The sequence below is a fragment of the Oppia nitens genome, unplaced genomic scaffold (assembly GCF_028296485.1).
Source record: "Oppia nitens isolate AA-2021 unplaced genomic scaffold, nextdenovo-longstitch-racon4-pilon3 scaffold9_pilon_pilon_pilon, whole genome shotgun sequence".
NCBI lineage: Eukaryota > Metazoa > Arthropoda > Arachnida > Sarcoptiformes > Oppiidae > Oppia > Oppia nitens.
In genome coordinates this window covers 2,123,945-2,150,725 of record NW_026533253.1, presented here as the reverse complement: position 1 = coordinate 2,150,725, position 26,781 = coordinate 2,123,945, and the positions used below count along the sequence as shown (strand labels likewise).

The following is a 26,781-nucleotide window of genomic DNA, read 5'->3' as shown; positions in this document are numbered from 1 at the left end:
CATCTTTGCCTTTGGTTTATTGAAAAATTGGTATAAATTTTTTTAATAAGTTTCCTTTCTTTATATTCTTTATAAATTTAATATTAAAAAGATAGATATAGTTATGCTTTTTAGGTTTTCAATAGTGGAATGACTATTCAATCAATAAGGGAATCAAAATGATTGTATAAAAATAGTAAAAATGGTATATATTTTTATATATAATATTTTGTTTCTTTATAGTCAATAATAATAATAATAATAATAATATCTGTAGAATTTATAGAAATATTATTAAAACTTATTTTTTGTTTTTCTTGAATTATTATTATATAATTAACGATATGTTGTAAAACACAATTTTCTGGTGATGTGTTAATGAGATTTGTGCCCTTAATTATCGTAATTCAAAAATATATTCATTAATAGTCATACTGTACTAATATATAGTAATAATAATAATAATAATCGTTTTTAATGAATATAACTGTCAATCCTATAATAGAAGTGCAGTATATATAGTGGACCCTGTATTCCATTATTCCTGTATTTTTGTTTTTAAAAATCAATTTTATCCTAAATTTTCTGCCATTCATTTTGGACCGAAAAAAGCAAACTCTAATTATAACACTATTAATAGCATCACAGCTGAGAGACAAAGATATAGAGTATAACATAGCGTTAACATTATATTATAAATTTTTTCAATTAAAATTATTTAATCTATATTATCATCAATTATTATATCAATAGACTAGAGATCGCAATTTGTTTTGTTATATATATTTATATATATATTGTTTGTGTGGCCGTAACTGATGTGCTAAAGGCACCCATTTTTCCGAATATCGGAATTTATATCATATATTAATTATATGCGGTATTTGCGGCACTTATTCACAATTAAATTAATCAATAAAACAGTTATCTATTAAATTAATTATTATTTATATTCACTGTCTATATAAGCAAAGTACTCAGTCTTGCTTCTTCAGAGCTGACACTTCTTTTAACAGTTCCAGTGATGTGTTCACTACTTCATTGTCGTTATTATTATTACTATTATTATCGTCTTCTTCTTCTTCTTCGTCGTCGTTTTCTTCTTCTTCATCTTCTTCGTTGTTATTGTTGTCGTCGTTATTATCATTTAATTTTTGTTTGGCTAATGCCTTGTTCACAAGCGATGACTTTATAAGACTATTGATAAGACCTCCACTTAAATCGCTATTTGTTTCGCTGACAGTTTTGACCATTTCTTCATTAAGTCGTGCATTTTCCTGTAGTTTTCTGATCATATTTGATGCAAAAAAGTTTGCACTGTTTTGAGTGGATGTGTTCATCTCAACCGGAAGTAATGGAAAGGCCGATTGCCATAGGGGTCGGTTCACTGATAGATTGGTTGAGTTGTTTGTTGGAACACTTGTTGAGCCATTAATCAAGCGATTATTGATATTGCCATTAGTTTTGTTAATACCATCTTTCTTAATGTTAGCATTGGAGTCATTCAATCGCTTTTTAGGTCTAAGCAAATGTCTTTCCTTGACTTTATATTCAAGTGTTGAGTGCGGAACTCCAAACAAAGTTCCTATAAAAATATTAAAACATATATTAAGTTAGTCTATGAGAACAGATAATGATATAATCATTTACCCGCTCTGTGGACACTCATCTCTCCTCTTTGGACAGCCTTAACAGCCTTAGCCAAGTCATCTCTATTATAATTTCTATATCGACCTCTTTTCGGTCGATTTCTTTTCTCTGGTGTCGATGGGTTGCTGTGATCACTAATATTTCCGCTATTTTTGAGGTCTGAAGGCATAAATGTCTCAAATTTGTCGGACTTGTCATCACTGACTAAGGCGTCAGAACTCGAATCTTCAGAGTTGGCAAACGTTGAGAACTTTGCATTTGTGGTTGAATTATACAATCGTTGACTAATACTCTTAGCGATGATGTCCTTCATAGAGATACTCTTACTCTCGAACTCATCATTAATTCGTTCATCACTTTCCGTATGACTAGAAGAGGTATTCAATGCGTTCACGACTTCCGTATCACTACTGTTCCCATTGTTTGGCTGCTCTTCATTTGATTGTTTAACTTCAGTTCCAGTGACAGCAGCAGATGTGGTGCTCTTAGGTTTATAGGACGGAACCTTTAGTATCACATTATTATTACCGGTACCACTGATTTCTTCTTGTTGTTTATCTTGTAATTCACTTTTATCACCATTTAATAGGTTTAATGTTTGGCTCGAATTGGTTCTCGCCGTCTGTACGATCTGGTCTTCAGCTAACTTTTGGATCAATTCAGGTAATAATGGTATATTTGGATTGAATAATGAATTGATGTCATCGCTGTTAGTACCCGACTGACGATTAGCCAAAGCTAACTGATGTATATTTAACAAGAATTGTGTGAACAGTGGCGCCAATGCCTGTCCGCACTCGAGTGTAGACAACATTTGGATGGTCGCTAAGGCCTCACAATTGTACAAATCGGTCAATGAATTGAATCCAACGCCCGGTATATAATTATTTAATGCCTGTCCTATGCCTCCAGAGTTTATATCATTTGTTTTATTTTTATTAATTATATCGTTTGTGTTAGCTCTTTGTGTTATAGCATTCTTGAGGATCTGTTTCAGTGATTCACTGGCAGACATCGCACTGTTATCTATTTCATCCACTGAATGATTGAGCGTTGAATTCATATGATTAGCACTTTTATTACTATTATTATTATTACTCTTATTGTTATTAATAAGCAATGATTTCGATAGCTTTTTGTTTACAGAATTAGATGTATTGTTACTTTTGATGGTTGTTGTGGTGGTAGAGGTTGGACTCACTTTTCGTTTACCATTATTTGACTTTTCAAGAGCTAATTTATATACTTTATTTCGTAGAGTAGATCGAGGAATGCCATAAATAACAGCCGCTCTTCTGGTACCTAATTTACCACTTTGTATATCATTAAGCGCTGCTTCCAATTCCTCCTCGGAATAGGTTCTCTTCCAAGTCGTGTTTGTTGTCAAACGATTTCGTTTACTATTCAAATATATAAATACATAAAATTATAATTAATTAAAATTAAACAAATTGTATAAAATAAAACTGTCAACAATTTAATATATTATTTTTGTTACATTAATATCGTATATTGCATTTAGAGTACATCTTTATAAATAATTATTATCACTTACATGGCTTTGGTGTTGGTGTTGATGGTAGTTGTGGTAGTATTTGTTAATGGTTTCGGTACTTTAATAATTGAATTATTGATATCACGTTTATGAGTGGCTTTCTTGGAATTTAAGTCACCATTGGTTGATCCCTTATGTCTTGAATGAATGCTGAGATCTAATGGTTGGTCGATTGGATGCGATGAATGAGATGACTTACACAAGCACTTGGAGTTTGGTGTCGAAAGGCCGGCACATTGTGAGCATTTGTCTCCATGTTTGGTGTCATCAGATGTCTGATCATCTAATGACTGATCACAGGGCGGGACAACACTATCTGTCGATTCCTGCATTTTATGACAAAAATATTCACGAATTTAAATATTATAACAATTTTTTCGATTAAATTAGTTATTAAAAACGCATTTTCAATAAATTTTTGTAATATTATATTGAAGTAAGGAATCGTTATTTGATTTTTATTGTCGATTACAAACAGAAAACAAACTAATAATAGGAGTGTTTTTTAGTATAAGTTATCCAATATTATAAAGGAGTACTCAAACGATTGATTATTCAAATAAAAATTCTTTAATGAGATATTCATAAGCATTAGATAGCAAAACATATATTAAGTTTGTGACAAAATATACTAAATTATAAATAGTAAAGTTTATAGTTAAATGGTATAGTTATAAAATATGGCATATTATGGGAACGGTATGGTTTGGTAATGATATATATACTGTATATATAAATTACACTATATATCAAATGAATTGAATGATTGGATGCATAACTTTTAATGAGACTTTTAGTGAGAGGGTTAACGTTCAAAAGTAATCATTTTTCACTTACATATTGTGATTGTAATTTGGTTTCACATAAACAACACGTTTCATATGGACTCCAGTCTTGTGGATCTATTTGTTCCAAACCATTGAAAGGAGTCATTAATTTTCTCCATTTTTTGCTTCCCATTAATTCTTGAGCCACTCTTTCCATTCCTGGATATCATTCAAAAAAGTTATAAACAATTTAAGACAACTGTTTCTGTAATTTTGTCGCAATTTGATTGTAATAAATAGTTTAAAGAAATGCATTTATAATATTCATATTAATAATAAATGGCTTTTTAGTGATTCATTAAATGCAATGCTTTTGCAAATTATAAGAATAAAGTCTAAACTTATTTGCATATAATCTCAATAATAGTAATAATAATAAAACATATTTTTAAAAATAATTTTCATAACTAAAATTATTATTATTATTATTAAACTATTAAATTAAATATAATATTAAAAGTTTTAGTAGTCTTTAATATAATAATTGTACGCATTATGTAAATGAAAAGCTATTTTAAATGAAGCAAACAATCAATGAAATGCCTGTCAATGTCTGTATCACTGAATCTAGTGTTTCATTTCCTTCTTCATTACTTTAATAATAATAATAATATAACTTTAATTTTGATTTATTTTGAAACCAGTATTAAACTCAAAGTCATTCACAAATTGCTTTTATAAAAACAACATTCACTCTTAATTTAAGCTATAATTAAAAATTAGTGTCAATTTTGGGCAAATTGAAAGCATAACTGAAATATTTTGGGTTTGCATGTAAGGCATCATTCATTATATATGATATATATTTGGCAAACCCTATGCGTCCGTCCTGTCTCTTACGTCCTGACAAACGCATTAAAATGCAATTTATATTAAATTTTTTTATATAATAGCATTAAATATAAAATGATCACAAATTTGTAGTTTGCATGAAATTACTGCTATAATAAAAAATATTAGTTAAGAGTTGTAGTGAAATGAAGCCCACAATGACTGCAATGACTTCATGACTACAGTGACTGTAATCACGACCTAATTTGAAGGTTTCGTTAGTTAAGAGAGAGTTAAACAAAATTTTTATCCTTCTCTTGTCATATATAAGCATATTATTGTTGTTTTACTTATTTTTCTACTTATATCTCAATACCTGTTAGACTTTGTAACAAAAACGCCCAAACCTTTAGCCAAACTATTTCTCCTCTCATATCAATCACTTGTATATTATTTCGGAAAATTTCGAAACATTTTTATTTATTTTAATTATTAACATTAAAAAATTTTTGGGTAAAAATATTTTGACTATTCAATAAATCACTCATTGAATATATTAATTAAATTTTAAATTTTAAAAATTAGTTTAATAATAAAAATAACATAACATTAATAACATTATAATTTTTGAAAAAAATAAATAAAGTTTGTTAAATAAATTATTTCAATTTGAGTATTTATCGTTAAAAAATATACATATAAATAGTGTTTTTAATAAATGACAAGAAAATTATGAGTATAAAAGATAAGAAAATATTTTGAATGAAATGAAAAGTAATTGAAACGAGAAAAATATAATAAATTATCGATCGTTTAATGCAATAAACGGTCCAAACATAAGCAGTTTGAGGATAGAGGCGACCCTTTTTCATAATATTCACTAAAATGGCCTAATTTTGATATAACAGAGAGTGAAACCCATGAATGCATACAATATATGCAATGTATGCCAATATATGCCAATGCAATGCATTCTCTACACTATCTCTCTCTTAAGGTCTTCTACTTTGAGAAACACTCTGTTATTAATTGATATGAAAAATACTGATATTTTAGGCGTCCAAACATTGCATACAATGGCATACATTATAGACTTTTTTCCTAATAATAATTATTAGATCATCAAATGTTTTTAAAATTAAAATTAATTCAAAACAATAACGTTTAGAATTACATGTGAGAGAGAGAGAGAGAGACTCGCTATTAAAGAATATAAGTTTTATTTTTAATCATAAATATAAAAATATCGTCAAAAAAGTCTTTAATAAGTTTGAATTCTGGTTACAATATAATGAGAGATATGGCAAACATAAGGAAATTATACATTTTCTCAGATAGACATAGACTTAGTTATTATTAAACTCAAAATATATATCAAATTTTTATTTTAAGCAATCAATTCACACACACCTAGACATACATTAATCACTTAATATATAAGTCGGATAATTATGTTGGTTTACAGTCACTGTTATAATAGACATAGCTTTAATAGATAGTATATGACTTACCGCACAGTTGGGCAACATTTTTATGCCACTTGAGTAGTTCACGGCGAATGTGCCGATGGTCACCAACACACCGATTACACCGTTCCGCCATTTTTCATACCAATCCACACAATTACGTCATGACATACTACTATACCAACACATATATACATGAAAATACATTTATTAATATATATATTATATATACTGTATATATATATACATAATAGACACACACTCTCTCTCACACACTCTCACACTCACTCATTCTCACTCACTCTCAGTTATACTAAATATTGCATTCAATACTTGTTTTTCAGTTTAGAGTTATACTACAGAATAGGTATAATACTGTATATGCTATTCATTTAAGGTATATATCTCTCAGTCATTTCAATCGCAGCCAAAAATCCAATCATTCAGACCATTGCGTAATCACTTTGAGCCCAAATCCTTTCGTGTACTCTCTCTCTTTCTTTCTTCTCTCTCTCTCTCTCTCTCTCTCTCTCTCTCTCTCTCTCTCTCTTTCTGTGCATTTCATTAAATCAGTCACTCATTGACTCACTCACCGCTTCTCTAACTTTGATATATTTCATTACAACTAACTGTTAGTCAATCATATCCTGAGGTAATTTCAAATCAAAGTTTGTTTTGTTTTAAATTTCAACACCACTTCAGCGTATTTACAAAAATGAAAGTAATTTTAATTTTATATAAAACTAACGTTATTTTCTGAACTTTACTCCTTTTAAATATTTTTTAAAACCTGAATTTAAAAAAATCACTAATACTTTTAATATAAAAATTTCAATAATTTTGTATTAAAAGTAATGTATTTTTATTAGATTTTTAAAATGAAAACATTGTGGTTTCTAAAATATTTTATTTATATATTTTTCCAAAAAAAACTATTAATAAATTATAACTAAAAATATTAGTAATTTTAGATAAAATTGCTGACAAGTGCTAACATTACAAGAAACTATAGACCCATTTATAAATAATATTGTCATACATTCAGTCATTCATGGCTATACATATGTTGTCCCGAATTTTTCTATTATTACATTTACATTGTGTGTATAAATCATATTAATCAATGTAACAAAAATGTCGAATAATTCAATAAAAATAATAAAATTGTAAATTGCTTAAATACATTTTTTTAATAATAAATTATATTTTTTCATATTTTTTTATTTTTATGTTTAGTAAATTTAATATATTTCTTTAAAATGTATATTAATAATCTATTTTTAATATTAATAAAAATATTAAAAATCAAAAAATGTCAATAAACTGATTAAATACATGAAACTATAATTTCAATCATTTCAATAACAATTAGAAAAAATAAATTATCATTTAAATTAATTAATTATATTTGCAATTATAAAATAATTTAATATAATCCTAAAAAACTATTTATTAAATAGTTAATAACTTTATATACTGTATTATTCTTCAAATTCTTTAAATACAATCAAACAAGTGGTAGTTGTGTAACAAATTGTGTCAATCGATGGCATTACTGTTCGCTTAATTTTTTAACATTTCTATAGTATCTTAAATCAAATCAATAGAAACTATTTAAGTAAATATAATATAATAAAATATAATACAATAGAATACCATAATAATAATTATTATGTTATAAATTATTTATTAAATATATCACGTTTTTAAAGTTTTATATATTTTTATTCTATGAGATTCACGATTAGAAAATTAATCAATTAATCAATTTTATTATTATTATTTTTAAATTTAAAAAGCTTATATTATAATGTGCAATATTATGGTATATAATTTAATATATTATATCTATACATAACAATTATATAATATACATACTGTATTTTGTGTATGTGTATATATTTATGTATGTATGTATGTGTGTGTGTGTGTGTGTGTTAAATAAAAATGTTAAAAATAAATGCATCAATTATTTGGAGTTTTAGATTATATTAATTTTTATTTTATAATGTACTTATTTGATTGAAATAAGTTATAGTATTTTTGCATCAAAATTTTATTTAAGTAATTTATATAAAACGATATATTGATTTATTTTTAAAAGTCAAGTTGTTAAATTAATTTTAATATTTTAATTAGGTAGTCATTTATTTATCAAAACATCAATCATTTTTTATTAACATAAATTATTTTCGCAAATTTAATCTAAATTAAAACAAAATTATGTTATAAAATTTACCATATTTCTATAAATACCTATATACTGTATATATAATATGTATATAAATTAATATTATTAGTTACATTACAAAAAACAATACTAACAACAAATAATAGATATTTTGTTGAATGCATTACCGGTTATTTTATTTAATTTCCGTTTTATTTCAATAAATTGTCTCAATATTACTATAAATTTTATAATACATACTATATGTGAATTACAGTATATATATTGACAAACATTTATGAAATTATTTTTCTCTAAGCATTTATTTGTATAAAAATTAAATATATGATTCATTAGATAGATATATACTAACAATAAAGTTGACAACCCATTGATTATATTTTTTATAATAAGATTATTAATAAGACATAGTATAGTGTATTATTATTTAGCAAATCATTCAATTATTTGACATATTTTTATAATTGTTTTGTCTATTCGTAAAAATAAAAAAATTTCTTAACTCTATGCAATAAATAGTAATTTTGATAATAAAAATATTATCAATATTTCAAATGTATTGTTGAAATAGTTGAACGGAAATAAAATTCATTGGRTAGTATTGTATTTGAATTAAATTAAAATATAGTATAAATAATTTCTATTGAATGTAAAATGTATCGGTAATTGTTTTACAATTTTTTGTTTATTAGTTTTATTAGTATTATATGTAATTATTAATGTTAGATAAAGCATCAAGTTAAAGTTAATATTTTACATTTGAAAAAATTCCTGCGCAATGCAAAAAGCGACATATATTTAGCAAAAAACTGGTAGTTTTGTATTAATAGCAATAGTAAAGTACTGTATTTGACTACCAGTGCCTCAAACACTCAATGCATAGCACACTAACTAAGTTTTGAACACTTGTGGGATGTGTCGGCTCATTCACTGCCTTAATGTTATTATTATTATTATTTGTTGTGTTTATTAAATTTTTTTTTATTGACTTACAGTTATAATATTATTACAAATATAGTTTACAATAAATGATTACTCGATTGAATTGCAAATTAATTTTTTAAATAATAAATTGAGTGGAAATTATTTAAATGACTTTTTAATTGATTATAAATAAGACACGTATTATTGAAATCAAAAACTAGTGCACAACCAGTGCCTGACATCTCAATTGTTATGTCAGTCTTTCATTCAAATAATTCAATAGTTCGTGAATATGTTGACCCGGGATGTGATACCACTGATAGTATGTCTGAAACATGCAATCCTAGGTATAGTTCCCTGAATTTTAGTCCACTGAATGTCCACTATGTGGCCGATGTCTATGAGGCCCAGTCTGAGGAGCAAACCATGCAATTGAATGTCTCATTGAATGAATGCACAATTGAAAACATGAGTGACAGCTCATCCCATTCCCCATCTGACGGAACGATAACGACTGTCCACAACAACAATGACTTAAATAATAAAAAGAGTATCGTCTGTGGCGTTGTCTTAGTGGACGACCGCATATCGGCCACCAATGCTGTCAATTATGAACCGATTCGCAAAAATTCAGTCATTTTAGGATCAATTGTCTTAAATCATTATAACTATACGTGTGAAGACCTACGCAAACGCATTTATAACCAACTGTCCACTGTTTGGGACACAAAAATTAAGTTCAATTTTCTCTCTAAAGAGGGGTATGTTTTTTATTATATATCAATTTATTTATTTTTGTGTTAATATTATCTGTTTTTATTATAAATTATAAATTATCAATAAAACAATATTATATAAATAACTTGTTGTCATAAAATGCATTCATAAATTTAATATCAAAGTCTATACCGTTATTATAACAATAAAGTATTGTTTTTTATTAAAAGTTATCTTCATTATCGTAAAATTATTATTATTTACTCTCTATTGCATACATTATTTGTCTTAATAGTGAATAATTATTATTAATAATATTTTTTATATACACATATAGTAAATAACTTATTATATATTATGCTTATGTCAGGTGTGTGTGTGATTGACACTACTATTTACCGTTAGATAACTACAATATTTAATTATTACTTATAATTTAAAACAAACTAAAAATATTATGAGAAAATATCAAATTATATTAACAACTCTTTATATTATTATTGTATTGTTTTTTTTGTTGAATAAATTTATTTAATTGAATAATTATGTAAAAATATATAATATGATTATCATTATGTCATTGTTTAGTGAATTGTTTAATATTTATTTGTAAATTCATATTATTTTTAAAAGTTTTAAAATATTGATTTACATGTATTTGTAAATGACGACAAATTATTGGGTTTTACCAATTACTTAAAATTTTTGTTATAACATTAATTTTTATCTTTAATTTTAAAATCAATATTTAATTTTATAATACTAAATATTGATATATAATATCGAAAATGAAAACTTAATTTTTTAAAATATATTTATAAAATTTATGTTTTATGACAAATTATATTTTTTTAATTATACTAATATTATAACAAATTATTTATTTTTTTTATTTAAACTTAAATTTTGATAAAATCAGTCACAAAATAGGTTAAATTCTCTATTATAGTACAGTATTACTAACAGTAATGGTTTATGTAAATTTAATTATATAATAAGTATATACAGTATTATTAGTAAGTATTACATATACATTAAAGTATATTAAAAAGTATAACTATATCCATAGTATATAAAGATTGGCAAAACTATAAATTTCTAAAAAGTTTCTAATATGAACTTTTACCTAGTTAATATTGTCAACATTTTTTATGTTAATTTTGTAATCTATACATTAATTTACATATAATATTTTTAGTAATTATTATATATTTAATAATAATAATAATTAATATATGATTAGTATTAAAAATAATAAATTTTGTCATATTTATTGAATATCAAATACGTTTAATTATAAAATAAATATTTAATCACAGCAATTTATATTAATGTTATATTAATATATTGTTTTCCCATTTTTAGTGTAAAGTAGTTATTATTATATAGTATTATTATTTCTTAAGATTTTATAAGAATTTAATGCCGAGAAATTTTTTAGAAAATTCCTTAAGAAAATTTATTTGAAATATACAGTATATTTTGTTTATTTATACTAATATATCAATATATTGTTTTATTTGACACAAGGATCTATTAATGCACAGTTTATATCAGAATAATATAATAACATTTTTTAGAATTGGATTTACATTACTATAAAGTTTTATATATTTATATTATATAATCTAAAAATACATATATAGGCTAATTATCGACCCAAATATATTTATACAATATTTCTAAGAATTTATATATTGTATTTTATTTTTATAATATCTAAAGTACAGGTAATATAAATACTATAGTATATATAATTATTCTTCAATTGACGATTGAAATGCAATTGTTTATTAAAAATGTTTACATTAAAGTTTTTCATTTTACTTATCTTTATTAATAGTAAAAACAATAATATACAATATTACAAATTATGCAATAAACTATTTGTATACAAATAAATTACTATTATTACTTAACGAACGAAATAAATTTTAATTATTAATATTTTTGAAATATAAAATTTTAAATGAGATATATTTTTCAAAAATAATGAAAACTACATTTTGATATAATATAAAATAAAAAATTATACGATAAACAAAAAATAATATAACATAATAATTTTTGAGCCAGGTGCTTGGTAATTTTTACAAAATAAATTTTGATAACTCCCAAGCACATGTTATAAATTGTAATTAAATATTATATTTATATTTAAACTATATAAAATATGAATTCATTAGCTAAACTAAAGTATAATAAATTTATTCTTATAACTATTTATTTTACTATTATAAATTTATACTGTATTTATTTATATATAAATAATACATTTCTAATAATTTTTAGTTTAATTGTAGTATACTATAACATTTATTTTTATGATTATTGTTGCTCATTTAAAAACTAATCATAATTACTAAAAAACATAATATAAAACAAACTTTGATTTTTGTATAATTATTTTATAACAATTATCAAACATGAATTTTTTAGTAAAAATATCTTATTATATATATTGTAGATTTATGGATCATAGTTTTACAAGAAATATAGATTGTAATTCAAAATATGTATCTATTATTTACCATTGATATAAATTATAACATTTGGTTTTTTATATTACAACAAACAAAGTTATGATAACTAAACTAATAACCAAATTATTAATAATTACGAAAAAATGTTGAACGGTTGTGTTTTGTTGACTAAAACTAATAAACCATTGATTTTGTTAAATTTATATATTATTAATATAATGGTTACTCAGTCTATTTTTTTTATAATAACAAAATCTAATCTTAATAATATTCATAAAATATTGTTCAATAAAATTTTTGTCATTTGTATGTATTTGAGAAACTTTTTTTTAATAAATAAAAGCTATGTTATGAATGCTGCACTTAACTTACATTTGAATATGGGTTAATAAAACCATAACCACAACATGTGAACAAATACCTGCAAATTGACTCATCGCATGTAATTCAGTCTATTTTTACATTAAATGATAGCCTTAAGGATATAAAAACAACATTTTTCTAGATATTCAAGTTTTACTTTAGTTAGACATGTGATTAGAAACAGGAACTTAACCCTTAAATATGTTGACATTATGTTTGCTTTTGGGCTGATTTTGATGTAAAATGTCTTAAATATTATAAGATTTGTTATTTTTAATGATTGATTTTATTTTTGTTGAAACAATACAATACAAACAACACTTATAATTATTATTAGCTGTAGTGTAGTATAGAGACGACAAGTGGTTGACTGGAATTTATTATTATTAATATAAAATGTATTTTCACTCAATGTTTAAATATATTTATCAAATCAATTAATGTTAACAATAATTGTTTTTAATCACAAATATTAGTGAAGCTGTAATTCTTATAATTAATACAATTCAAGGACTTATAACATATAACTTATAAGTGTATCAATTTATTAATGTTTTTATGTTAAAATACTGCTAATTATATATTGTTTTTTTATTTAAAAAAAAGATATTTTATGTACAAATTTTTGTGTAACTAAACGTTAGAAAAAATTATTTGAATCACAAAATGTTTGTCATTATTAAATAATATTTAATACTTATATGATTAGATATATACTTGTAATAGAGTATTGGTTTTTTAAACATTAGTTTATTGTTTTAATTTTTCTTTATTGATATATTATAGGTTACAATGGTTTATATAGGGCATTGAATAAACTTATCACAAAATTATTTGCAAAAATTGTAGTTAAAAAGAAACTTATCAAACATAATAAAAATTTTATATTGCTTTTCTAGTAAAATGATAAGTACTATATTTATCTATTTACACTATTATAATTGTAAATTATCATTTATTATTATTTTCTAGAATAATATTAAATATAGTTTAGTTTAATTTAATTGGCATAATAAGAATTATTCATAATAATTAATATCATAAATATTTAACTAGTTCTGTATATTTGACTATTAAGTAAAAATTGATTTATGGATCGATAGTCTATTGATTTAAAACTATATTATAGTATTGTAATAATAATTTAATTTATAATTTGAGATAATATTTATCTAAATCTATTTAACACAAAAATATCCATAATTATTACATCTACAATAACATCTTTAGTAATATTTAATAGATGTACCATGGTGTATTTTAATATAACTTTATTATTTCTAAATCATCTTTTTTAATGATGAAGCGATAAAAATTTAATAACAATTTTACCTTCAATTTAATAGTTTTGCGAGTTATCAATGTTAGCGTTTTTAGAGACAATAATTATTATAATATATTATTCAATAGATAAAAAAAAATTATTATACATTATCTGCATTTTGTCTATAATATACCGTAAAAATGAATTTATTATTATAAAATCTTTTGAAATAAAATAAAGTGCGAATTGCATTATTATAGATCGTTTCAATAAATTGATTGAATTTTTTTTTATAAAAAATCACCGACAAAACATTTTAATTTCAAAAATTAAGGAAAATATGGTAAATATATTATATGGAAAACGAAAAATTAGTACAGAATATTATATTTATCGTTAATAATAATTTACAAGGTCATTTTATAATAAAATACATTTAATTATGTAAAATATTATAATGTTGAAAATTAGTTATTTTAATAATACATATAAATTTCTAATAACTATGATCTATATAAATTGATCTAATTATTTAAATGTAAGTTATTTAAATCACAAATTAGTTATAATTTTTAGTAAATTGTAATAATTAATGATTTATGCGATTTATTACATCATTGGTTTATTTTTATATAATTAATATAATCAATTAAACATTTTAAAATATTTTATTGAAAATAAAACTGCTATATTATATAGTTTTTATGAGTAAAATTGTCTAAACTTTAAACTAGTTTAGACTCTACAACAATTAACAAATATCTATTACCTTGGTATATAAATATATTTATATATATATATTTATTATTATATAACATATTATTTAATATGTAATTAAAATTAAAATTTAATTTTTGAATATAATTTTTAAACTATTAAAATAAATCATATTGTGTTTAATTAATTAAAGCTTTTAACATAATTTGCACAATAAAAATATTAAAGTACAGTAAAAAATACTTTTATTAATTTGCTAAAATTTCGAATTTTTAAATAAGTAATAACTTATTGTAACTTTTTTTTGGCCAAACCTAAAATTTATTAATTATAACGTGTAATGCAATCTTACATTGCGATTACATCGATATTATGTATAAGCCATATGTCAATAGCCGTCAAATAGACATGTTATTTATAATTTAAGATAATTTATATGATGTAATTTTTTCAGATAATTTATTAATAGAAGTACATAAATGTACTAGTTGCAATTCACTATCATAATAAATTTGATGAAATATTTTTCATTTATAATTTAGTTGTATATATATAAAGTGCTTAAATAAATTTATTAGATAATTATAAATATTTATATTACATAAAAAATGTGTAATACTTTTTAGTATATTTAGATGCAATTAAAACTTTCAAATATTATTTTTATCAAATATAATACATAAAAATCAAAATTTATATTTATAAAACTATTTGTTACATTTTAATAACATTATATTAATAATATCTTTTGCACATTTTGTATTTTTTTAGTTAAATTTAGCTATTTTTTATCAAATATTTCTGCTGAACGCTTCGACACATTAAAAATAAATTATTTTTGTCAAAAATTTAAATAAATTTTATTCATCAAACACCTTGAAAATGTGTTCATGAAAAAATAATTAATAAAAATAATATATTGTAAATTTATTATAAAAAATTAATATCTATTGTAGTAGAAAATCTGATCTTACAAAAATTATACAATGTTTGATAATTAAGTAATAAAATTATTGTTTATTAATTATATTATTTTAACCTTGATTTTATTATTTGTTTTACAACTTAGATTCTATACTAAGTTAATAAGATATTGATAATATACATAAATATTTCAATTATCGTCTAAGCAACATTAAATTATATTAACTTAAAAATTTATTTTTTAGACATTTATTTTGTTTTAAAAGTCATTATATTATACTTTAAAAATTATTAAAATATATTACATACAATTCTTTCTATTATTTATTTCAAGAGTCATTATTATATTATTTATTTTGAAAATTAGACAAATATTAACTAATTAGCTAATCATTTATTTTTATTTAATAATTGATTTAACAAATTTGATTTTATTATTTTTTTGTTTTGAATAAAATTACTATAATAACATTTTTTAAAAAATAATTTTTATATAATATATTAAAATGATTAATTTATTTGAAATTACAAAGCAGTGCATAAATAATTATTTTAAATATTTTTTCCACTAAAATATATTATATGAATTCAAGTTTAATTTGAGTCATAGAAATTATGTTAAATAAATTTTTTGTTAATTTGATTTGACTTTATTATAAGTTAAGATATTTTATTCAAATTTAATTTATTTATTTTGAGTTTGAGTCTTATGAATGTGTCTGAAATAAGCTTAATGTCCACTTTAAAATTAATTTAAAAATTTCTAACAGTATATATATAAAAATTATTTTTAGATTTTAATTTTGAGATTAGAATAAATTATTATTTAATTATTAATTATTTGTATTATATCTCAAAGGTGGCCAATATTAGCAAATCAAGAGAATAAAGTGTTTGCATTCAATATAATCACTCAAAACCATGTAATTGCAATTCGCAAAGTTTATGGTAATTATAAATTTACATACATATAGATATGTATAAAAATGATATATATATATCAATAAATTTAGCTGAGATTTGAACACAAATATATATAATAAAATGATTAATGAATTGCAGAAAAGCCACGTTTGGGTATTAGGAATGCAAACGGAGACTGTTTTGGATTCATTTTTGTTGAATATTCGTGGGATTTGCGAAAATTAAGACGTGAAATGAATGACCACTTTAAGAGACTCGGATTAAATAGCAATACAATTGAATACACTTATATAGAGAGGAATGGTTGGCCAGTGGCCCCAATCCAAGAAAGTGATCTCACAGTTTGGGATATCATTATTAATCAAAGCATTTGCATACAAAGCGGTCCATTAAGAATGTCTTCATCGTCTGAAACAATGAGACCGATTGAAAACAATCAACAATTGAATGCTTTGCCATCAGTTAAACCCTCAGTAAACGATGATTTGCTTAGTATTACACAAAAATCATTTGATAATAATATGACACAAATCGATTCAGCCATTGTTCCCGAAAGAAGGAACTGGAATAAGAAATCAACAAAAAAGAAGACTTTAAATATTAGGTATTTTTGTTAATATAATTTTTGCATATTTTTTAACCAAAAAAAATAATTAAATTATTTATAATTTTGTTATTTATAATAGTTTTAAACAAACAACAGTAAAACGAAACGAAAAGTTGTCTCGAGCTAAGTCAGTAAAGGGGGGCAAAGATATCGGTATTATTATGATTAGTTATGCCCGACAAGAGGCTGCACAACACGCACTCATTCTTAAAGATAAATTAATTAAATTGGATTATAATGTTTATTTGGTATTTGTTTTATTACTCTCAAAATTAAATAAATAATTGGTTTAAAAATGATATTTTGTTTGTTTGATAGGATGTGCACGAAATAAAGCACGGAAGTGATTGGCAGGACTCGCTTAATAATGCGGTCAGAAATTGCACTTTTTTTGTACCACTGGTCACACCTATGTATGGAAAAACTCAATGGACTAATAGAGAAGTTTGTATATTATTTTATAATTTTTATTTATTTATATTTTTAATAAATAATAATTACAATAATTTATCAATTTATCTACAATTGTAGGTTAAATTAGCCGATATTTTAGGCAAAACCATAATTCCTATTAATTTTCTTGGTAATTCATCAATTTAATATATTAATAGTTGATTGTGATAATAAATTATAATAATTATATAAATGTTTTAATAGATACCTGGCCACCGGATTGTTTAGCTATTCAATTTGCGACCACTCAGTAAGTTTCATTTTTTTAAATACTGGAAAATTTACTTATAAAATATGTCAATTAAAATAAATAGATACATACCATGGAAGCCAACAATTAGTGATCATGGTTAGTTTATACTGTTTTCAAAAGCAAATAATCATAAAATTAATTTTTTATTAATTACCGTAACATAGAGAGTCCAATATCTAAATCTAATCCCGATATTAAAGTATGGGACGAATTGTACATTAAAAAAGTGTCCGATTTTCTCGATGAAATGATGAATGATATGAAAAATAATAAACAAACAAATTTGTTGGAAAAAAGTTTAGTCAATCAAAGTGCGGAATCACTTCGTGCACTGACAATATCACCGAAAACTATCAATGAAATCGATGGACCAAAACATAACGATATTATTAATAAACCTTTAATTGTGATCAGTGCTCATCCGCAACAAAAGTCAATTGTTTGTAAAATTAAATCATTATTAAGTGATGACTATAACATTTGGTGCTCTATTGATCTCTACGAGACCATCAATGAAGACGATTTAGCCAACAATACGCCGCCGTATACTCCAAACCAATTGCCAACTATTGATGAAACAAAGGAAACTGAGTTCAATGAGGACTATAAGATTGTCGCCCGAAAAATAGTCGATCAGTTTAAAAGCAATAATAATAAACAGAGACCCAAATCAATGCCTAATCATTGCGATAGTATAGTGATTGAACCAAAGAGGCCATTGACCCGATTGGCCTCACAGACGAGTGAAACAAGTCATTTATCTTCACTATCACCCGACACTATTGACAGACTCAGACAATTCAAAGAGCAAACCAATTCCGCACGAGTTGTCATTATTATAGGTTCTGATGACTACTACAAGTCGACCGCATCCAAACAACAGGCCTACTATTGTGAGCACCGACACAAATATATATTAGTTCGCTGTGACAACGGTTCCCAATCAGTCGACTTTCATTTACTTAAAATTATTACCAAAGACCAGTCTCTGGTTAGATATCACACATAAATACTTAATACGAATTGTTTTAAAACATTTCAAATTCAAATTAGTTTGTAGATAATCCACGTTTCGATGAGTTACTTAAATCTAGAGTAAAGAGAACAGTAGATCCGTCCACCAAAGCACCAGACGATGAATTACATGAATCAAAACTAAAATATTTGGTAGAATTTATGAAAACAAATTTGCCAGTTCTTGAAACGTGTGTATATGTCGTGGGAAGGTATGCTTAAAAAATAATAATTATTGTTTTAATTTAATAATTATATTTATTAAATTAAAATTAAATTAAATTTTAGTACAAAAATTCAAAAGAGTCGATCGGAAGAAATTTGTAGAGCAATTGGTGTTGAATTAGCTAAAGTCAAGAATGTCAATGTAGTGACCAATGGTTTCTACGGCGTCGGCGATATAGTGGCCACTAGCTTTCATGAGGCCAGATCTAAAACTTGCAGTATATTACCGATTAATCCAAATTGTGATCGTAAATCCAATGATATCAACAATACCCCCAACTCTTTTGAGTCATCAGTCGTACACATTGTTCCGATGAAGGATTCGCAAGTAATTAACTTTTTTTTAATAAATACAAATCATTAGATTTATTGTATTAAGATTACCACTTCTTAAATAAATAATAGGACTTAACTGACAAATGTCGTCAAAACTGTGACGGATCCTTTGAAGCGGTTCCATACGGAAAGACTATATTTCTTGGAAAGTCAGTCAAAGAGAGGGAGAGTGCAGTGGCCCGGATGCTCGACACTTGTATGTTGTCATACAATTAAATAAAATTAAAATAATTTATTAATTTTGTTTATAATTTTTGTTAAATAGGTATTCTTATAGAAGGCGGACCAGGTATCCTATAAATATAGTACATCTAAATTATATTGATATTAATGTTATATTCAAACATTTCTTTTAATAGGTTCCGCGCGTGAAATTGAGGAATTCATATGGAATGACCATTTTGTGATACCAATCATCTCATCGGGTGGTGCGGCCAGTGGCCAATTCAATGTACCGCAAAAGATATTTGATTGTCCGCACGGTGTTTCCGAGAAAGACTGGACCATTTTGGCCGCTCCCGATGAATCGCCAGAAGTGGTGGCCAAAGCTGTCGTTAATATAGTAGTGGCACTCAAGAAAGCAATCGCTTCGCACGCTATGAGCAAACTACAGGTCCCTCTTAAAGTCAAATCAAAACTAATGAGAAACAGATCCGGAAAGAAAAAGTTGGCTGAAAGAAGAAAAGTCAGAATCAATGCAATCAATGCCGCAAATACTTTGTTAGAAACTCCTGAGTTGAATGAGGGCCAGCACTCACCAGAAAAGATATTACCAGTAATTCAAGCCATTATGGATAATAACCATATAGTAAATGATACAAAAACAAGTAAATGGAAACGTATGCAAAAATTAATGACATTTTCTAACAAAAAATGTTAAAACAATTCATTTTTATTTAACCATTTAATTATTATATTTTAATAAAATTCAATTTACATACTTTTTCATTTTACATAATTTAATAACTAAATAAGCAATAATTTTTAATAAATAAATAAATAATAATAATAATAATAATAATAATAATAATAATACAGATCGATATAAATAGTAATAGAGATTATAATCAAATTAAGTCATGACTAAGGACTAGGAAACAGAAATTATAAGAGTATTAATGATAAAATCACAATCAATTTCATATCATATTTTTATAATAAATATTATTTTTCACTTTCAAATCGATTTTTAAGTTATTTATCGGAATGTCTTTCAGTAGTAATAAATAAAATTTGTTCGTAAAATAAATAATAAAATGTAAATACTGTTAATAATTGGCTTTCAACTGATTTTAATACGTTTGCTGTATTCGTGTTGTTGTTGTTGTTTCCATTCGGCCTTAACTTCTATCCTCTTGAGCTGTCCGTCCCATTGTAGGTCTACAAGTCCGCCACGTTTTGCAATCTCGGACTTTACTCGTTGGGCAAACTCAACGGCGCTTTCATTTTCCTTTAAATTATAAATTATTAAAAATTAACTTTTCTTCTCTTAAAAGTTTACATTAAAGGTAAAACAACTTTTTTAAAGTTAATAAATTAAAAATAATTGCATAATATTTGGTGCACTACTACTGTACGTACATTTCTAATCATTGGAGGCAAATAGTAAACGTGACAAACAATGGCCCAACTGGACATCATCATCAATAAGTAATACATATAACCATTTTTACTACTGTTCCAAAATGGATCACCAAATCTTGGATCGTACTATAGGTGAATGTTAAAAAATATAAAGTACCGGTAATTAAACAAATACTAAATTAAATGATTCAGTGATAAGACCCTACTTTGATGGCCACCGGATATATTTTGCCGCCGACTTCGAACGATCCCTTCTTGAACATCATTACGGCTGAATTGTTAATACAAGTGCCCTCAGGAAAGATAAGTATTGGCAACTTATTTGGATCTTCGACGTGCTCTCTAAGTCTTCGAGTGACAAGTTCTCGATCTTTAATTTCAAACCTTTCGAACCATATATGAGAAGTGGCCCGGGCTAAGGCCCGCTGAAGTACACCTAAAAACCCACCCTGTCTTTGACCAACCAATGCATAACAATTATCACAGGCTAAGATCGCCACATCCTTTAAAAATATCATTAATTTAAATATTCATTATTATATAGAATTCAATTCATTTACAATAGGACTGGTATGGTTAGCAACTGTAATGCCTCCCTCTTTAGCCATATTATATCTGTCATGATATGTGACAATACCAGAGAAGGCTCGCGAAAGTATACGAAAACACATTAGACTAACATTCCAATAGATAGTCCTTTTAAGCCATCCGTCGGGAATACAACCGATGACTGCTGTGCACAACACCAACCAAAACACACCAATTATTGTAATTATAATTCTTGTCGGCAAAAGAATTAAGTATCGTATAAGACATCCGATTCCCCATAAAATGGTTAATCGCATCGATATATAGTGATAATTTCGATTGGTTCGGGTCAACAGATTCCAAGACAGAAGTTCTGTATTAATAATATTTCAATTATTTATCTATTAATAAATTGTTTATAAATTTTTCAAACTATAATTACCTTCAGCAGCAAACCTTTTGGTGACCTCATCGTCAACAATGGATTGAATGCCGAGTTTAATAAAATTGATGCCATCAGACAAATGAAACTCTTTCTTCTCGCCATTCATTTTGATCTCCATTTCATGCAAAGACTGATGTTTCGAGTCTTCCTCCGAGTCATTATTATTACCACCGTTTGAATCGACAATTTTAGCACCAATAGAGTTGACGACATTATATTTGGACGTTTCATAGTTGTCATCCAAGTCTTCACTTTTGCGTTTTTCTGCCGTTTCTATCTTTTTGCGACCAAACTATCGGTTATCAAATTAATGACAATTATAAAACAAATTCAATTTTAAGACAATTCATGATATGTTTTACCTCAAAGATTGTCAGCAAAATATAAATATAAAGTTTACGAAAACCAATGGACAGTCCGAGCGATGCGAAGACCAGTGACAACAATAAGACGAGAAAAAAGGAGGGAATGATTGCCCACAAGATTGTCAACAAATAATCACTAATCACTTCAACAATCATTTCAAATGAATTCTTAATATTAATACCAAACTATCGCCAAATAATACTATCAAACAATGACATCGCTGTCAATGCAAACAATTGTCACAAAAGTATTTACATTTAATGTCTTCAACAGACAAATCAGTCAATTATTTGGTCATTGAATGCAATGATTAGTCATTCAAACAGTCATTCAATGATTATTACATTCATTAGTGAATAACCCAAACATTGCCTCACTTTCACAGACAGACTGTTTGATTGAATGATTGAATCACTGAAGCAATAGATGTCTCTTCTGTTTGATAGCAAACAGACAAACAATACATCCCTTTCCTGTTTCAAGTCTTCATCCAAAACACGTTTACGTGAAGTTTGGTCAAAATGCCACCGAAACAGAAGAAAACGACTCAACCCGCGGCTGCCGCTGCAGCGCCAACACAGCCTAAGACCACCGCTGCCAAGACTACGGCCGCCAAAGCACCCGAAAAGGCTCCACAAAAGGCTGCGCCCAAAGCGGACAAGAAGGACGCGAAGCCGAAACCCAAACCAACTCAATCTAAGCCCAAGGCATCGGTGCCCGCAAAACAAACCTCTAAAAAACAACAATCGGGTCGTCAAGTAAATAAGGCAAAGAATGCGGCAAATAAAGTGACGAAAGGAAACTTCCAGAAGAAGAGCCGTAAAATCAGAACTACGGTTCACTTTCATCGACCACATGTGAAGCACTTGCCGAGGAACCCGAAATATCCCCGAAAGAGTGTTCCTCATAGACCACGACTCGACAAGTTCTCGATTATTAAGCATCCGTTGACCACCGAGTCGGCGATGAAGAAGATTGAGGACAATAATACACTTGTATTCATTGTCAACTTGAAAGCAAACAAACCGCAGATCAAGTTGGCGGTCAAGAAGTTATATGACATCGATGTCGCTAAAGTGAATACATTGATCCGACCCGACGGACAAAAGAAGGCTTACGTACGATTGGCGCCCGATTACGACGCTCTCGATGTGGCCAACAAAATAGGAATCATTTAAACTATTTTGTCGTTTATTTTGATTATATTATTGGATATAAATAAAAATTGAAATTAATATTTAAATACTAGTATTTTGTGATTTATTTTTTAAAACTAATTATACGATTTCATTACAATTATTGAATTTCAAATCTAATTTTATAACTAAAAACAAATTGACTTCAAGTCAAGACAAAAAAGTCAAATATGTGGCCATTAAGACCACAATATATAGAGACCAAATAGACACTCATTTCGGGTACATTTGATCAAAGTTTGCGGGAATCGGTGTCTTAGTCTCTTCAGCTAAATATAACATTTCATCTAAAAAACAAATTAAATGTCAATTGATTAAACAAATAACTGATGAGACAAAACAATAATATTGTCCGCAAACCTCTATTAGCCTTAAGTTTAATAATTCTCTGTTCTTCGTCCCAAATCTTCTTCTTTTCTCTCAATTGGATCCGATGTTCTCTTTCTCTCTTCGCCAGTGTTTCTGTTTATAAACAAAACTATCAGTTAATCAAACACAACCTTTAAATCATTGATGAAAACATACGGTTATGTCTCAATCCATAGGCCACTCCTGCTAATAGTAAACTCCATCTACAGAACTGATCCAATTGGTGATCAATAATATCAATAATAAATTAATAAAAATCAATTGGTTATAGCATTCAGACATTGACAATGTTTTTGGGATCAATTGATGACATACCCTAAGAAATGGTGACACATTGACCGGTGCCTTCAACTCGAGTTTCGGTAAATCCCATTTAGTGGTCATCTTTGAGGTCAATGTTTCGGTAAAAATCACTTAACCTTCAAATGGACTCAATTTCTTGTGAAGTGATATCCAATACAATCAATGAAAAGCCATTAAAGGGACCGTTCAGTCATTACGTTATAAAATTAAATACAAACTAATGTATGTTTTAATTGTTTTATTATTTAAAATTTTATTAGATTTATAATTTTAATAAATTATATTATATTAAAATATCTAATTTTTAAATAGATTTACTTAAAATTAAATTATTTAAATATAAAACTTTATAAAAACATAAACAATAATATTTGTGATATACAGGTATTGTATTGTAATTTAATGTTATATTTGTATTCAAATGTAAAATAAGTTTAATTCAAAAATAAAGTCAAATTCCAAACAAATGTATGAAATAAATGATAACTTTATTCAAGTCTTTAATTGATATCTTAATTATCATTGTTTTTAGCCATCAATTGTTGGGATTAATTGAAGTGACAATTAATTGGTAGAGATCTTTGAAGACATGCCGACAATTATATTATTAGACGTTTCGCTGTCGATGTGCCGAATGGTACCATTGAATGACAACAATAATGACAATCAGATGACACAATTGAAGAGTTTGGCCATTCATGGCTTGAATGCACTTCTTGATTATGAATCACAAAACGCAAGACTTGAGTTCACATCATTGATGGTGTTCTCGAGTTTGTGGCAAATATTATCAAAGTTTACCCGAGATTACGATCAATTGAAAGCCGCCCTCCACAGCATTGAACTCTTCGACAAGACTTCATTTGTGAACGCTTTAAGAGGCGTCAAGAATATGGTTCTCGAAGAATGGGGTTCTGAAATGGCCTGCAATGTCATACTTGTGACCGATGGTAACGCCGCTATTAACGCTCATTTAATGAATTCATCAAATGGTAATAAAATTGAGGAATCGACTGACGAGGACACCGATGATCCCGTATTTCCGCTTCCTTTTCCATTTCCAGCTAAACTTCATATCGTATGTCTGACTACAATCAATGATAACTCATTTCAGAAATCATTGCCATTCTTCGCCAAACTAATTGAACTCAATTCAAATGATAGTATTAAAGAACCATTTCTTGTAAATCATTTATATTCTGGCGGTCAGGTCTGGGTTCCCGAAGGAAATCAATTATCCTATAAATCAGTTCAAAATGTGTTTAACAAATTAGCAGAAAGTAATTATCGGTCATTTAAAGGTCGACTTTATTGTGGGATGTTGTCGTCACCCATTTCTTTATATCCATCACTTGACAGTTATATACAAATACGTGATTTCGAAACAATCAAAGCCGAACCATCCGAAGACATCTCTATTTGTGGTTTTATGGATATCGCAGAAGTGTCGAGTCCTCCCGTTCACTCCAGACATTTGGTGCTACCATTGCAAGAATCCAAAGAAGAGGTTAGAAAGACAGCGACAGCGATGGTATCAAATCCAAATAATCCATCTGATTGCGGACCCATTGACTTTGAGGACTTGTTGACTTCCATGTGTGCTGATGAAGGACGTCAGCCATCTTTTACTGTTTTACTTCATGGAAGTCTTAAAGTAGAGGGAATGGTTGCTATATGTCAAGTGGGAACTCCTAATTGGTACGGCATGTTATATTCCTGGGCCGACAACAAGAAGAAGTCTAATCTTATGTTATCGACATTTAAATGCGGGGCAGAATCTATTCCATGGCTTACAAATCTTAAGAGTTATGGTTTTCCTTCAATCAACATTCAAAAAACTCCTCAAGAAATCAATGTCATTAATGAAAAGAAGAGTTTTAGTCAGGGATGTGTTGTTTGGTTAAAGCAAGCATTTCTTCAGTCGGATATACAAAAGATTTTACGACACGCGAGGAAATTACCCGAAAAGACGGCACATTTTTATAAGGAGTTAAATCGTTTACGAAGAGCTGCCCTTTCATTTGGTTTTTACGCTCTCATTGAAGGGTTGGCCAGTATTCTTGAGCGCGAGTGTCGTATGTTACCGGGCACTGCACATCCCGAAGCTGCTTTACAATTGACTCACGCTGTTAGTTGCTTACGACAGCCCCGGGATGCCGACTGCTATAATCAATGCATTACACCACTAGAAACTAATTTTAATAAATAAATAGTGTTTTAGTTTAATTATATAAAATTTTTATAAATACATAATAAATTTATATAAATCATTTATAATATTTATAATATTTCCATTAAATTATTTAAAATAAATATTGCATAATAATTATTTTATTAACCTATGATT

At 26.3% G+C, this 26,781-nt stretch overlaps 6 protein-coding genes across 6 annotated transcripts; 3 read left to right on the top strand and 3 right to left on the bottom strand.

Moving 5' to 3' along the window:
• Positions 1-247: 247 nt before the first annotated feature.
• LOC128964900 (mushroom body large-type Kenyon cell-specific protein 1-like) lies at positions 248-6,602 on the bottom strand. Its single transcript, XM_054311556.1, has 6 exons — positions 6,582-6,602; positions 6,294-6,423; positions 4,022-4,170; positions 3,185-3,510; positions 1,630-3,029; positions 248-1,564 (listed from the first exon to the last, which is right to left on the bottom strand). Exons 2-6 carry the CDS (start codon positions 6,382-6,384, stop codon positions 957-959), a joined length of 2,574 nt encoding a protein of 857 aa, XP_054167531.1. The 5' UTR covers positions 6,385-6,423; positions 6,582-6,602; the 3' UTR covers positions 248-956.
• A 2,657-nt stretch (positions 6,603-9,259) lies between these two features.
• Positions 9,260-20,606, top strand: LOC128964866 (uncharacterized). The gene is made up of 14 exons (XM_054311518.1): positions 9,260-10,124; positions 16,691-16,779; positions 16,894-17,359; positions 17,442-17,610; positions 17,681-17,806; positions 17,894-17,945; positions 18,020-18,065; positions 18,130-18,164; positions 18,233-19,059; positions 19,122-19,294; positions 19,371-19,635; positions 19,713-19,839; positions 19,909-19,932; positions 20,003-20,606. Exons 1-14 carry the CDS (start codon positions 9,616-9,618, stop codon positions 20,521-20,523), a joined length of 3,429 nt encoding a protein of 1,142 aa, XP_054167493.1. The 5' UTR covers positions 9,260-9,615; the 3' UTR covers positions 20,524-20,606.
• A 243-nt stretch (positions 20,607-20,849) lies between these two features.
• On the bottom strand, positions 20,850-22,948 carry LOC128964449 (glycerol-3-phosphate acyltransferase 4-like). The gene is made up of 6 exons (XM_054311036.1): positions 22,563-22,948; positions 22,198-22,492; positions 21,788-22,128; positions 21,434-21,730; positions 21,225-21,353; positions 20,850-21,093 (listed from the first exon to the last, which is right to left on the bottom strand). Exons 1-6 carry the CDS (start codon positions 22,719-22,721, stop codon positions 20,926-20,928), a joined length of 1,389 nt encoding a protein of 462 aa, XP_054167011.1. The 5' UTR covers positions 22,722-22,948; the 3' UTR covers positions 20,850-20,925.
• A 65-nt stretch (positions 22,949-23,013) lies between these two features.
• LOC128964450 (60S ribosomal protein L23a-like) lies at positions 23,014-23,808 on the top strand. The gene has a single exon (XM_054311037.1). It carries the CDS (start codon positions 23,088-23,090, stop codon positions 23,742-23,744), a length of 657 nt encoding a protein of 218 aa, XP_054167012.1. The 5' UTR covers positions 23,014-23,087; the 3' UTR covers positions 23,745-23,808.
• Positions 23,809-23,890: 82 nt separating this feature from the next.
• LOC128964451 (ATP synthase subunit e, mitochondrial-like) lies at positions 23,891-24,640 on the bottom strand. The gene is made up of 4 exons (XM_054311038.1): positions 24,447-24,640; positions 24,288-24,342; positions 24,123-24,224; positions 23,891-24,049 (listed from the first exon to the last, which is right to left on the bottom strand). Exons 1-4 carry the CDS (start codon positions 24,513-24,515, stop codon positions 23,976-23,978), a joined length of 300 nt encoding a protein of 99 aa, XP_054167013.1. The 5' UTR covers positions 24,516-24,640; the 3' UTR covers positions 23,891-23,975.
• Positions 24,641-24,853: 213 nt separating this feature from the next.
• LOC128964514 (integrator complex subunit 14-like) lies at positions 24,854-26,666 on the top strand. The gene is made up of 2 exons (XM_054311126.1): positions 24,854-24,902; positions 24,967-26,666. The coding sequence occupies exon 2, from the start codon at positions 25,024-25,026 to the stop codon at positions 26,641-26,643; it is 1,620 nt and encodes a 539-aa protein (XP_054167101.1). The 5' UTR covers positions 24,854-24,902; positions 24,967-25,023; the 3' UTR covers positions 26,644-26,666.
• The last annotated feature ends 115 nt before the right edge of the window (positions 26,667-26,781 follow it).

Coding starts and splice junctions, on each gene's coding strand:
- LOC128964900 (XM_054311556.1), bottom strand. CDS start 6,384: ATGGCGGAACGGTGTAATCGGTGTGTTGGTGACCATCGGCACATTCGC. Junction 3,511..4,021: donor CCAAATTACAATCACAATAT/GTAAGTGAAAAA, acceptor CATAAAATGCAG/GAATCGACAGATAGTGTTGT. Junction 3,030..3,184: donor AACACCAACACCAAAGCCAT/GTAAGTGATAAT, acceptor ATATTTGAATAG/TAAACGAAATCGTTTGACAA.
- LOC128964866 (XM_054311518.1), top strand. CDS start 9,616: ATGTCAGTCTTTCATTCAAATAATTCAATAGTTCGTGAATATGTTGAC. Junction 18,066..18,129: donor ATTCAATTTGCGACCACTCA/GTAAGTTTCATT, acceptor TAAAATAAATAG/ATACATACCATGGAAGCCAA. Junction 19,636..19,712: donor TTCCGATGAAGGATTCGCAA/GTAATTAACTTT, acceptor AATAAATAATAG/GACTTAACTGACAAATGTCG.
- LOC128964449 (XM_054311036.1), bottom strand. CDS start 22,721: ATGATTGTTGAAGTGATTAGTGATTATTTGTTGACAATCTTGTGGGCA. Junction 22,129..22,197: donor CAAAAGGTTTGCTGCTGAAG/GTAATTATAGTT, acceptor TTATTAATACAG/AACTTCTGTCTTGGAATCTG. Junction 21,094..21,224: donor TGCCTCCAATGATTAGAAAT/GTACGTACAGTA, acceptor TATAATTTAAAG/GAAAATGAAAGCGCCGTTGA.
- LOC128964450 (XM_054311037.1), top strand. CDS start 23,088: ATGCCACCGAAACAGAAGAAAACGACTCAACCCGCGGCTGCCGCTGCA.
- LOC128964451 (XM_054311038.1), bottom strand. CDS start 24,515: ATGACCACTAAATGGGATTTACCGAAACTCGAGTTGAAGGCACCGGTC. Junction 24,343..24,446: donor ATGTGTCACCATTTCTTAGG/GTATGTCATCAA, acceptor CAATTGGATCAG/TTCTGTAGATGGAGTTTACT. Junction 24,050..24,122: donor TAAACTTAAGGCTAATAGAG/GTTTGCGGACAA, acceptor TTTGTTTTTTAG/ATGAAATGTTATATTTAGCT.
- LOC128964514 (XM_054311126.1), top strand. CDS start 25,024: ATGCCGACAATTATATTATTAGACGTTTCGCTGTCGATGTGCCGAATG.